Source organism: Moschus berezovskii, chromosome 6, assembly GCF_049115385.1.
Source record: "Moschus berezovskii isolate FMDL1 chromosome 6, NW_MosBer_1.0, whole genome shotgun sequence".
NCBI lineage: Eukaryota > Metazoa > Chordata > Mammalia > Artiodactyla > Moschidae > Moschus > Moschus berezovskii.
The window spans coordinates 10,737,436-10,751,543 of NC_142465.1; the positions used below are offsets into that span (position 1 = coordinate 10,737,436).

The window sequence follows — 14,108 nt, forward strand, 5'->3', positions numbered from 1 at the left end:
GTTGGATTGCCATTTTCCTTCTCCAGGGGATCTTCCTGACCCTGGGATTGAACCCAGGTCTCCTGCATTGCAGGCGGATTCTTTACTGATTGAGCAGCACTAGTAGATACTAGATGTAACTGTTAAAAATATTCCCTCTCAGCAGTATATCCAAAGAAGAACATATATTTTAAAGTGCCTATGTCTGCTTTCAAGCATGAGATCTTCCTTGAGCAAATTATCTTAGTGAATATGAAAGATGCACTGCTGCTGCTGCTGCTGCTAAGTCGCTTCAGTCGTGTCCGACTCTGTGTGACCCCATAGACGGCAGCCCACCAGGCCCCTCCATCCCTGGGATTCTCCAGGCAAGAATACTGGAGTGGGTTGCCATTTCCTTCTCCAGAAAGATGCACTAAGTGGCATCAAATTCATTTGAAAGTAAATAGTTGTTCCTGAGTTTTTGTATTGAGTGTTTGATTTTAGCCTTTTATACAATTTCTCCACTTAAAAAGAAATAAGTGAGTAGATAGTTGAGGATCCTTTTCTCATGAGAAGGATTTTCAACATGAAAGATTTCATTTCCTAAACTGCAGAATACATAGAATTATAAGGAGGTTCTATTTCTACTTTTCTGCTAATACGATCAATGTCTAATGTTTTGGTTGTGCCAAGATACCAAGAATTTGGTTTGCCTTTAGAATGTGAACATAGGTTTTTATTAAAAATATTTACAACTCCCTAAATTCTAATTACCCAATTTAAACTTCCAAATTAATATCCCAAGTCATGAGATGAATCATTATTTCCAAAGGATTCAAATACTATTAAGAATGTTGTAAAATGTGGTGTCATTTAGCTATCTTGGAGAACCATAAAATCTCTGTTTCTGCATAAATGTAAAATTGGCAAACCAATTTATGAACTCTTCTTCATGCAGGTCTGGCTTTGAGCCATTTTTAGCTCATGTGATTTGTATGATATTAAAAAGAACTTCATGGTTGCTGTGGTCTGAATGTATCTCCCCCAAATTCATGTTGGAACTTAACCTCCAAGGTGATATTATTGAGAGAGGAGGCTTGGCAGGTGATTAGGTCATAAGGGTGCTGTCCTCATAATGCGACTGTTAAGTGAAAGTGAAAGTTGCTCAGTTGTGTCTGACTCTTTGTGATCCCATGGACTATAGAGTCTGTGGAATTCTCTAGGCCAGAATACTGGAGGGTGTAGCCTTTCCCTTCTCCAGCAAATCTTCCCAAGCCAGGGATCGAACCCAGGTCTCCTGCATTGCAGGCGGATTCTTTACCAGCTGAGCCACAGCAGCTTCCAAATGCTAGCTCTAAGGTTATCTACCTAACCTCTATGTCTTGACTCCCTGGCTTACAAAGAAGAACTGACAAGATGGCATTCTCCCATGGACTCTTTCAGAAAGAGCACTAATTCCAGTGCTGTCCCACCAAGGATGGCTTACATAGTTTTTAATTTTATTTTATTTTTTCCTTCCTAACAATCCCTCAGGACTAGAAAGGGTGTGGACTTTCTTGTATTTTTGCAGAACTCTTCTTGTGTGGCTTGCAAACTTGACCCTTTAATGTCTTTTGAAAAGCAGAGTTTGAGTATCAAGTATGTTGGCCTTCACTAGGCACAGATTGAGCAGAAAGGACTTTTTTTTTTTTGCTTCTGCTGGTAAACTGTTTATTAGGGAAAGTTAAGGGCTTAGGGGTGGGATGAGGGTGGTGTGTATTGGGGGTGGGGGTGGGAAAGTGAGGAGTGCATCCTCTAAGCTTTGCTTAGAGCCCCAGAATTTAAATGTCAACTCTAGATAGAAATGATAATTAGATTTTAAAATAGCTTCTTTACAGTCATAAAAACTCCCAAACCGGCACAAATGGAGCATGCAGTGTTTCCACCAGTGGTGCGGATGGATTCCTAATGATCCATTTATCTTTTCTTAACCTATCTCGGCGTTTAACCAGAGGCGCTTTCAGCATGAGTTATTGAAGAGAGGGGTTCAGTTTGAGGCCAAGAAATAGGTTTATTTATTCAACAAATACTATTGAGTGTATCTAGGTATAGCACATAGTATGAATTCTGAGTCTTAGTTTATAATTGGCTAATTGACCATTACAGATACTTATTCTTTGAAGAATATAGATGGGTTAAAAAAAGAGAGAATTGCAGACATTTTGTGATCTGATGGAGCAGAGGCGGGACAGACTCTTGTTGTGCTTAGAAGTGCCCACGCTTGGCTTAATGCGCTGCTGTGCCATCTTAACATTCCTAATCATTTTAGCATTCCTGATCATTTTTGAACAACGGTCCTCACATTTGTGTTTTGTCCTGGGCCTAACAATTTGTGTAGCCAGACAGGAACAGATGGTGTTTGCCTTCTAATCATGATTTTACTTACTAGCTCTCAGGCAAGTTACTTAACTACTCTGAACGTCACTGTCTTATCTGTAAAATGGGGTTATATCAGTGTCTGCATAGGTCTGCTCAGTAGATAAATGAGGTGTATGAATGGAGTAATTAGTGCTTTGCTCAGCAGTTAGCAAGCACGCCGGAAACCTTGGCACCTGCTGCTCTGCTGCTGCTGCTTTTACTAATACATAAATGAATGCGTTTTGGAACCAAACTGTTTTCCAGGCCTAAACAATCTACTAAAGTAGCAAATAAATTTCACTGTTCTAAAATAATAATGATATCAAATCATTTTTTAAAAACTCTTGTCTTATTCCCTTAACATTGCCAGCCTCTATTTTCTGACCATTGGCTAGTTTCCGTACAGCAAGTAGACTGTTGTTGTTTCCCACAGACTCAAATTTGGAATATTTTGTTTCTTGTAACTTCAAGATTGCTAAATTGCATAATTTTCTAAAGGAGGAGTAGTGGGCTCTGATATTATGCCTTATTAGCACTGATTTCGGAGAAGGCAATGGCAAGCCACTGCAGTACTCTTGCCTAGAAAATCTCATGGATGGAGGAGCCTGGTAGGCTGCAGTCCGTGGGGTCGCTAAGGGTCGGACATGACTGAGCGACTTCACTTTCACTTTTCGCTTTCACACATTGGAGAAGGAAATGGCAACCCACTCCAGTGTTCTTGCCTGGAGAATCCCAGGGACGGGGGAGCCTGGTGGGCTTCCATCTATGGGGTCACACAGAGTCGGACACGACTGCAGTGACTTAGCAGCAGCAGCAGCAGCAGCACTGATTTGCTGTTAGGATTTTGACAATGTAACTTCTTTAAGGACTTAGTATTTGATATGGATTTATAAATAAAGTACACAGAAACTCTAATAAATAGAAAAGGATGAAGGTGGTGGGCAAATGGGAATGGAAGATTAGGAGGAAGAAATAGACATTATACAGCTATGTTGTATTTTAAAAATGTGTAATCAGCCTGATTTGAGAAAAGATTGGGAGCAGAATACCTCAACCATTCAGCATGCAAAGGGAAAGGGTAAATGAACTTTACTTATAACTGACATTTAAGCACTTAAATTTGTAATGTTTGCTTTAACACGTTTTAGTGGAAATTATCATTTCTATGGGAACCTTAACTATTGCAGGTATTTGATTCAGAAAATAGAGTGTACTAAGCAGTTTTTCTTTTATTAGTGACTCAAGATCATCACTATATGAATATCACGCCTTAACTGTTTTCTCTTTGGAGACAATAAAAGGACATTGGGATTCTTTATTTCTTCAAGGATGCTCCCCAACCTTCTGAATGATGCTAGCTGGTATTTGTTTCATTTGTTACCAAATGCTGTGTTTTCTAAATAACCCTGTAATGGATATGTCTGTTCTAGTAACTTCCACCTTTCTCAGGAAGTTTTAATAATTTGATTCTGTTCAGCCTCTATGTGGTTCAATTAAGAGATCTGTAAAAATGCAGGAGCAGTTCCTCAGCCATCTTATGCCATATGGTACCCTAAGAAGGAGAGGAATCTAGTCACAGGGAAATCAGAAGTAAACAGAAGGATAGAGAGGAGAGTTGAAGAGAGTGTGCCCAGATTTCCTGAAGGCTTTCTGGCTTCTGTTTCTCGAGCCTCCTGAGGTCCTGCTTCCTTTGAGATTCTTTAAGTATCTCATTATCTTTTCAGTGATACTCCAAAACTTAAAAAAAAAAGTTTACATTTGCATTCCTTTACTTGTGACCAAAGGCATCTTAAATATGATTGTGTCTATATAGAGACCTCTGAGCAGTTACTATTCAATGGTACCTCATTTGAATTTGCAGTTGAACAGTTCTAGCTCTTTTTGTTTCTTTTGAATCCCAATTCGGGACTTTATATTTAGCTCTTTTTCATTTAGGCCCTTACACAATGTAGGTATGACTGAGGTGGTACTTTTGAATATCCAAGCCATCTAAGTAAGAGGTGGTAGAGGCCTCTGCTAATGTCAGGGGCCTAGTGGAGATTCTGGGGACGCCATGACGCATAGGATAATGTAGGAAGAGGCTTGGTAGGTCCTGAGTGAAGATAATGAGCTCAAAGAGCGGGTGAGTCTTGAGGAGCGCTTGCAAATACACGGGTGGAGTTTGACGGCGCTCACTAAGATAGAGCATGCACAAGTCGGTGAACAGGGTGGCACATTTCTTTCAGACCCTGCCGTGTTTATAGATGGGAAATATGTATTTGAGTCTGGGAATCAGAAGAGAGACTCGAAGGACATTTTAAAAAGTTTGAGAGTTATCCGTTTTGAAGTAGTAGTTGACTCCACGGTGGTGAAAGAGACCACTGAGCAAAGGGAAACTGTGGGAAGGGAAAGCTAGAGATGGGAGGTGGAGGAGCAGCCGGCGGAGGCCGAGGAGAAACTTCCGGGAAGGCAGAGACCACAGCCTGGAAGGTGTGAAGGAAGCTGGCAAAGACTATCTGCAAAGACAGCGAAGAGGAATCTTTGAGAAGGAAAGGATGGCAACAGTGTCAGTGGGAAGTCCAGTAGGAACAGGAGTGATATACAAACAGTAGCTCTGGAAACTCAAACAGAGTTGTTGACTTGAGGAACCAAACTGTCAGTGGATGGGTGGGAGGAAGGCCAGATTACAGCGATGGGAAAGCAACGGGCAGTGTGAGGGCAAACAACATGTATCTGTTCTTCAGAAGCTGAACTGAGAATGCAAGGAGACGAGTTATAGATGCAAGAGGGTGCACGGTGAAGGGAAAGGCTTTTAGCAATACAGATTGCATACTGTTGCACTGAAGGAGCAAGGAAGCCAGGAGGTATAAGGAGAGCAGAGATTAACTGATCGAGGGAGAGAGAAGGAAAGGTACTGGAGCTACAAGATCTGCGTTTGACCCAGATAGAACTTGAGGACAGATGCTTTTACGTCTTTAGGGAAGGGTACAGCAGGGTGGGGTGGAAAACGGAGATGTGCTACTCTCCCACCCGCGGTGCCATTTCCCTCCACGAGGAGAGAGTACTTCTGGGGTAACACTGCTGCTTTCCACCTTCTACCCGCTACTCCCCTAGGAGAAGAAGGAGACATCGTTGACTTAACTTGTGACTCTGACCAACTGGTGTTTCTAGCCCACTCTTCCTCTTTCCTTCCTGTTGTGAATTCTCCTCTTTTAATTATTGTCGTGACTGGGTTGATAAGACTGCTTAGTCTTGATTTTTAATACTATATAGAAGCTTTATTTAACCCTTACGCTTTAGTCATTGTCTCCAGTGTTTACTTCAACAATAAGAAAGATGAGATTTTGGACTTAATTGATTTTTGTCTTATTTCTCAATTAGCTCCAAATTCAGCTAAAGAAGAGGTACCTTTACTTCTTGATGCCCCTTATTAATTTTCAGGAAACTTTTCTTTTGAGATAAGTGGAAAACGGTTGACATTAGGAAATGAAACATCTCCATATGTATGCGAATGAAAAGTTAAGAGCATCTTGACCTTTTGCCTTCAGATAGGAGATAAGAGTAAATGCTAGGGGAAGGGTCAGGGTACAGAATAGAATCTGATGAGTCGAATGTGGACACGCAGGATAAGTGCTGACTGTCATTTTTCATCTAGTGGAGGCAAGAATGTATTAAAATAGCTTTCCTTTTTAGTTTTTTAATCAAGGTTGACTAAGATTATAAGAATTTTTGTCACATTCTTTGTCAGATTTCTGGCAATGGGTTTTTATCTTTAAAAAATAATTTTTTTAAGTCGTTGCTATGTACCTAGATATACATAGTATTTTTTATTGTTATTATTTCCAAGGTGGCTTGGTAACTTATCAGGCAAGGACTTTATCCTAATTATCTTTTAATTTTGAAAAGATTTGAGTCCAAGGCAGGGGGTCCCCAACTTACTTTGTCTTCCTTTAGAACAATGAAATTGAAAGCCTAGTTAAAATAGCAATCAAATAATGAAAACACACTTTGCATGCCTTTTTGTTGAAAGACAGGTACGTAACAGTAGTTTATGTTGGTGAAGTCAATTCTATCAAACCTTTAGACCTTTAGTGAGTAGGAATTCTGGCCCAGGAACTCTTTGGCATTCCTATTCTTCAGTTCAGTTCAGTTCAGTCGCTCAGTCGTGTCCGACTCTTTGCAACCCCGTGAATCACAGCACGCCAGGCCTCCCTGTCCAAAACCAACTCCCGGAATCTGGTCCCATCACTTCATGGGAAATATATGGGGAAACAGTGGAAACAGTGTCAGACTTTATTTTTTTGGACTCGAAAATCAATGCAGATGCTGATTGCAGCCAGGAAATTAAAAGACGCTTACTCCTTGGAAGGAAAGTTATGACCAACCTAGATAGCATATTAAAAAGCATAGACATTACTTTGCCAACCAAGGTCCATCTACTCAAGGCTATGGTTTTTCCTGTGGTCATGTATGGATGTGAGGGTTGGACTGTGAAGAAAGCTGATCGCCAAAGAATTGATGCTTTTGAACTGTGGTGCTGGAAAAGACTCTTGAGAGTCCCTTGGACTGCGAGGAGATCCAACCAGTCCATTCTAAAGGAGATCAACCCTGGGTGTTCATTGGAAGGACTGACGCTAAAGCTGAAACTCCAATACTTTGGCTACCTGATGCGACGAGTTGACTCACTGGAAAAGACTCTGATGCTGGGAGGGATTGGGGGTGGGAGGAGAGGGGGATGACAGAGAATGAGATGGCTGGATGGCATCACCGACTCGATGGACTTGAGTCCTGTTGTTAGGTAGGTAGAATAGGAAAAAGGAATCCAAAATGGCGGTGACTAAAAGACAAAGAAAGGGAAAAGCCTGGGAACAGAGAACAAAGGAGAAACTGGCAACCTGAGTGAGAACTTCCTGTGGAACAAACACGCCCCTTTTCAGGCTAGCCCAAAATTGTATAGGGCAGGCTTAGTGGGGAGGAGATGAAGCTTATAGAAAGAGGGAGCCAGGATGGACTGAGGCCTCTCCTTTGGGGTCGCAGGCCCTCATGCCTCGAGGATGGTCTGTTTTTTGCTGAATAAAACTCTGAGCTGTAGCACTGATCCGCCCTTTCAAATCTTTGTTGCTGCGAGACAGAACCCAGGAAATTACACACACTCCCGACACTGTGAGTCCTAGAAAATAGAGCACGAAGCAATATGACAGGAGCCAGTTGGTATTTTCAGTAAGATGAAGGCTTATTTTCCTACAGAAATGTCTGTTTTAAAATTTTAACTCAAAAAAGAATCTCACCTGTGTTGAAATACCTTCATGTGAGTGGGATTTGTAGTTGAGAAAAGGTAAAAGCTGTGAAACGTGTTAAATGATCACTTTTTTTTTCAGGAGGTTCTGATACAAGGTATTCTGTTCAGTTGGATATTTTATCCTTTTTTTGCTGGCATTAATTTCAAACAGTCACAGTCACAGATCTTAAGTGTATTTTGCAGAGTGTGGATAAGTGTATGCACTCATGTAACCAGAACCTCAATCAGGATACACAGTATTGTCATCTTTCCAGTTTATCCCCCTTTCTCCCAGAGGCAATGGCTCCTCTGATTTCTTGCTTCATAGAATCATTTTTGTTTGTTCTTGAACACTGCAGTACTGTGTTATACAATGAGTGAGTGAAAAGTCGCTCAGCTGTGTCCGACTCTTTGTGACCCCGTGGACTATACAGTCCATGGAATTCTCCGGACCAGAATACTAGAGTGGGTAGCTTTTCCCTTCTCCAGGGGATCTTCCCATCCCAGGGCTCAAACCCACATTGCAGGCAGATTCTGTAACGGCTGAGCCACAAGGGAAGCCCTTATACAGTAGGTGTGTTTTTATGTCTGGATTCTCCTAAGAATAACGTTTTTGAGATTCATCCCTTTACCCTGCATCAGAAGTTTATTCTTTATTGCCGCATAGTGCTCCATTGTAGGAATATGTTATAGTTTTATATTCTTTTTCCTACTGATGGATGAGTGGGTTGTTTACAGTTTTAGGTTGTTATGAATAAGATTTCCATGAATATCCATGTATAAATATTTTGAGAGACATGTTTTATTTATTTTGGGTAAATCCGTAGGAGCAGAATAATGGATCATGTATTGTCATTCCAGTGTACAGTTTTCTGAAGTGTCAAGTCTTTTGCCCCATTTTAACTGACTTGTTTGATAATCATATTAGTATTTATTTGTGGGCACGGTTTAGATCATCTGGATCCAAGTATATGATTTATGTATTGCCAATATTTTCTCATTTTGTGATTTGATTCTCATTTTCTTAATGGTGTCTTTCAATGAGCGTAAGTTTTAAGTCCAGTGAAATCAAGTTTATTATAACTTTTTATGGTTTGTTCTTTTTTTGTTCTACTTAGAAATCTTTTCCTAATTGGTCACAGGGATAATTATCACAAATATAATTGCCTATGTTTCCTTCGGTGACCTTTGTAGTATGATTTTTACTTCATAGTATTTTTTTTGGTATGGTTTTTGCATTTTCTGTAATCTAGACTTGGTGTGCATGTGTGTGTCTCTCTCTCTATATATGTGTGTGTGCGTGTGTGTGTACACATGTATACTCTAGCAAAAAAAAAAAAGCAACTTTCCTTTCCCCTTTGTGTCATTTATGGACTCTATTCCATTGATCTTTTTGTCTTTATGTCAGTTCCAGACTATTATGATTACTTTAGCTTTAAAGTAAGTCCTGAAATCAGTTACTGTTAATCCTCTAACATGATTATTATTTTTCAAGATTTCCGAAGCTGGAATTCTTTTTTTTTTTTTTTAACTTTATTAAAATATTTTATTCAAAATGATTTTCATATTTCTGCATTTTGAATGCTTGGACCTGTTCCAAAACTAAAGAAATAAACAATATTTGACAAAATTTTATGTTCAAGTCCCTATATGGCTGTGAACATTGAGTTATGACATAGAGTAGGTCTAAGAGAGATGAAATAACTTCTGTGCATTTCACACGATTAAAAGGTTAAACCTAGAGAATACTTTGCCTTCTCAATAACCTTTTTGAATGCATTCTTGACTTCTCTGTTCCTTAGGCTATAGACCACAGGGTTCAGCATGGGGATGAGCATCGTAGAGAATACAGATGCAATTTTGTCTGTGTCCATGGAGTGGCTGGAGCTGGGCTGTAAGTACATGAAGATGACGGTCCCATAAAATATGGAAACTGCACCAAGGTGGGAAGCACAGGTGGATAAAGCCTTCTGGTATCCTTCACCTGACTGCATCTTCAAAATGGTGATAAATATGAGCAAGTAGGAAATCAAAATAACAAGAAGTGCAAAAAAGATATTAAAGCTCGAAATAAGAAAAAGAATCAACTCATTAATGTCTTTCTCTGAACAAGTCAGAGACATGACTGCTGGAATATCACAGAAAAAGTGATGGATGACATTGGACATACAAAAAGAGAGATAGAATGTGTCCCCAACATCGATAGCAGCAGTCAGAATACCAAAGATGTAAGAACCTATGGCCAGACGTCCACACACACTTGTGGCCATGGTGGTGGTGTAATGTAGGGGTTTGCACACGGCTGCATAGGGATCATAAGCCATTGAGGCCAACAGGTAATTTCATTGATCAATTCCATTGATCTTTTTGTCTTTATGTCAGTTCCAGACTATTATGATTACTTTAGCTTTATAGTAAGTCCTGAAATCAGTTAATGTTAATCCTCTAACATGATTATTATTTTTCAAGATTTCCAAAGCTGGAATTCTTAATTAGTATTACTTTGTACTTATTTAGAGCCTCTATTCTTCCCCTGCTTTAACTGAAAAATGTCTATTTTGTGAATGGGTTATTGAAGAATCTCAATATGTAAATATGCGTGTACATCCTAGGTGCCATGTGTGACATGCCGTGAAAATGTCAAGCGTGTGAGCACTTCTTTAGTTCTTGTGACTCAGGCTTCCTGGCAAGTGTCCATCTGCTGTTTCCAGTTGCGTTAAGGGTGGTAAGCTTCCCTTTGTCCATTCAGTGCGTTCAGTGACCGGCACTCTGACTCAGTTGGCAACATACGCCTAACACAAGCACAGATATTTGAATTACTGGACTTTCATTTCAAAGGGTGTTTTAAGCCTCAGAATTACTGATGAGTCCACACATAGCCTCCATGAGTGCTGAATACTTTGTATATATTATTTCATTGCATTGTTATCCCCGTTTATAGATGATGACACTGTGCTTAGATGGCTGAGATAACATATCCCAGATAATAAGTACATGGTGGAGAGAAAGCCAGTATTTTAACCAGGTCCATCTGACTTCACAAGCTCTTGATACGCCTAACTGCCTATTTCTCTATTTCAAACACTCTCTTAAAATAGCTGTTCATAAAGGCTCTGATGAAATTTTCAGAGCTCAGATCTCTTATTAGAGTTTATGTTGTAATACACAAGCAGAGTTATAGGAGAATTAAAAAGAAAGAAACAAAATTAATAGTGTGTACATGTCTAAAATGCAATACTGCCTCTTAGTGGGGTCCCTTTCCCATAACAACCTTTTCGTTTTCACTATCACAAGCCGTTGGACAGTGTACTTCTCGTAGTGCATCCATAATTTCCTGCATATGCACACTTCAGTCTGGTTAAAAATTTCCTTTTTATTTTTTTCCAGTTTTATTGAGATACAATTGACATATAACATTGTGTAAGTTTAATATATACAATATGACTTCATATGTATACAAAATTTGTTTTTTCTTACTAACATTTTCTGAGTCTTACCTCTCCAGTCTTCTAATTTTATACCTCCAGGCTGGAAGAACGTGAGCAATTGACATGCAATGTTCTTTCTCCCTTTTGTTTTCTTTCTTTCTTTCTTTTTTTTTTTTTTTTTTACTATGACAGATAATCAGTTACAAAAGCTGAAAGGAGTGGCCTGGTGCCTTTTATCATCTTAGGTCTGCTGTTTGATTTTTATTAGGGATGTTCTTCATTATCTGGACACATCATGTGCTCGTATATGAGAAAGGACGTATGTGCGTGCACATGTGGAAGAAGCTCTGTGAAGCCCACATTTATCAACCAGTCCCAAAGTGCACGCTTTATCCTTCCGCTTCTGTGGCCATCCCAGACTCATGTCTGAGAATCCAAGATCTAAAAACACCTAAAATGTCTGAATCTGTGGACAATCAAGAGATGGGAAATCGACCCAGGAAGTGCCTAGAGATAATGAAAGAGACTTAATTAATCAAGCTTATATCTGCCAGAGCTTTAAATGGACTATTTATTTGCCTAGTCATAGGCCAAGTATGAGCAAAAAAAAGCACAGCATATGGAATCATTCTAGCATAATGCTGGGATGATCATGAAAAAAACTGGATTAGTAGGCTCAACACTGAATGGTAATATAAGTTAGGTAGGTTCCGTGAGCTCTCTCTGTTAAAGAGATGGTAATGCCTTTCTTGATTTTAAGCTACTTGTGGATCAGGATAGAATTGATTACCCTATTGCATAATAACGACTTGTAAAAAACATCAATATGTCATTTAGTGTTTTTAACCTGTTATACTGAGTATTCCCTCAAAATTATTTTTATAAAAAATGTAGGCTAGTCCACATCTTTTTCATTGTATCTTATAAGGATAAACTTTTCAATATATCATAACTGTTGATTTTACATAAAGCTTCTATATCACACTTTAATTATTATCCAGTGAAATGTAAGTATCATAGCAAATGAAAACCCACTGATATCCATTTAAATAGTATATTTGCAAGCTCAATTTTAAGTTATTTTTTGTTCTTGAAATTTTTCTTTCCATTCACTTCTCCCACATAATTATTATTGGTCCACAAAGTTGAAAACAATATTAATGTACTTAAAGGTTTTATGAGTGAAAAAACTTTACATGAAACACTTATCAATTAGCTTAAGAGATGGTGCAAATGCTGTTTGATTACGGATCACTCAGGCTCTTCCTCAAGACCATTCCTGACCCCTGGAATAGGTTAGATTTGGTTACTGTACGTGCCTGCTGTGGCCTGTGCTATTTCTTTCTTAATACTGTGATTACCTTTTTGTTGTTTCCTTCCCTGAGGATAAGGACCTTGTCTCGTTCGCTGTTTCATCTCTAAGGTCTAGTCCAGTGACAGGTAACAATAGGTTCATAATGAACATTCAGTTGAATTTTCACTGAGGAGTCAGTAACCCTGGGAGGCAGAGTGAGGGAGAACAAGAGTGAAGCATTATGGAAACCAGTGTTCAGATAAAGCACAGTTATTGCGAGGGATGACTTACTACAAATGCACGGTTTTGGAGAATGAATTTTCAGTGGCAGGAAGTTAGTGGACGTTAAATTCTAAAGGCTATTAAGGACTGATGGGTAATGAAAAAGGAGAAGCCGTATAAGGAAAGAGAAACTTGGTGAAATTGGGATGTATAGGGGTGGGGGCAAAGAAGCAAGAGTTTGGCTGACCACTCTAAACAGTGTGTTCTGTAAGCAATATGGGGTGAATGAAAGGACTTCTGAGACATTATAAGAAGCCAACTAAAATCAGAAAATCTGAATTATCAGTGGGCTGAAGTTCCATAGTTCTGTAACTTTCTCTGGAAGGGCCTAGGATGAAATCAAGATAATAAGTATAAAAGAGGGGATGTTCGAGATTAAGACTGAAACAGCAGTGGGCTTCCCAGGTGGCACTGATGGAAAAGAATATCCCAATGCAGGAGACATAAGAGATTCAAGTTCAATCCCTGGATTGGGAAGATCCCCTGAAGGAGGGCATGGCAACCCACTCAGTATTCTTGCCTGGAGCATCCTCATAAACAGAGGAGCCTGGTGTGCCACAGTCTGTAGGACCACAAAGAGTCAGAAATGACTGAAGCGACTTAGCACAGCACAGCAGAAGGATTAAGGAGGAAACAGCATTGAGAACATTATTGAAGACCTTATCAGTAGAAATATGGAAGATCTCAACACACTGAGCAGGCTATTTCCAAGTATTAGCAAGTCTAAAATAAGATAACATTTCCTGCTGAAACTGCTGCTGCTTTTCCAAGCAAAATATGTTATTCTCATGTCTTGAACATCAGCTGCCAGGAAAAAAAAAATCTCAGAAAGCTCAACATTATGTACCAGTGTTCAAGCCAAAGCAGTGCTAAAATTACTGAATGAATCAAAATGAGCTCATTCGAGAACCATTTTAGAACATAGCTAGTCTTCTACCGATGTTTAAGTGCAATGAAGATTGTAAACTAAAGATATCAACCTCTTTTGATGCCGCAGATTCTCTAGTCTGAGATGCATAACCAATACACGGGAACCCAAATTTCTCTAGGCAGTGGCTTTTATGTTGGATGTTTCAGGAAGGTGGGTTAAGATGTCGGTGAACTCAAACTTTTAAGAGACTAGCAGATGGTGGTTACCTTAGCAACTGTAGCAGTGTACTATACTTAGATGTTTCTCTCCGAGAGCTGATTGTAGAAACACTATCCTAGTGCTTAGATGCAGTAAAAAATGAATAAGAACGTAAACTGAGGTAAGGGTTTATCGTAAAGGTAACATTTCCAAATGACCATAGTTAAAGGAGGGCTTCATTTTTAGCTGTTTTTATTTAAGGTAATAATTAAAATGGGAAGTCAACATTTTAAGTAATGCACCTATTTTTTTACTGCACAAATTTTATGTTGCAGTGAAATATTTCAATATTTTCAGAAATCATAGTAGGACTAATTATTACCATGTCAGCTGTTAGATTTGGGACTGTTTAAATATTATTTG

The 14,108-nt window shown here is 39.2% G+C and overlaps 2 protein-coding genes across 6 annotated transcripts in view; one reads left to right on the forward strand and one right to left on the reverse strand.

The window, feature by feature from the left end:
• Positions 1 to 14,108, forward strand: part of NAV3 (neuron navigator 3) — a 915,819-nt gene that overhangs the window by 369,856 nt on the left and 531,855 nt on the right. The window lies entirely within an intron of this gene.
• LOC148777542 (olfactory receptor 5B3-like) lies at positions 9,337 to 9,951 on the reverse strand (the record flags this gene model as incomplete). Its single annotated transcript, XM_088836696.1, has 1 exon — positions 9,337 to 9,951. A coding segment is annotated over one exon (615 nt), but the record flags the coding sequence as incomplete, so codon positions are not given.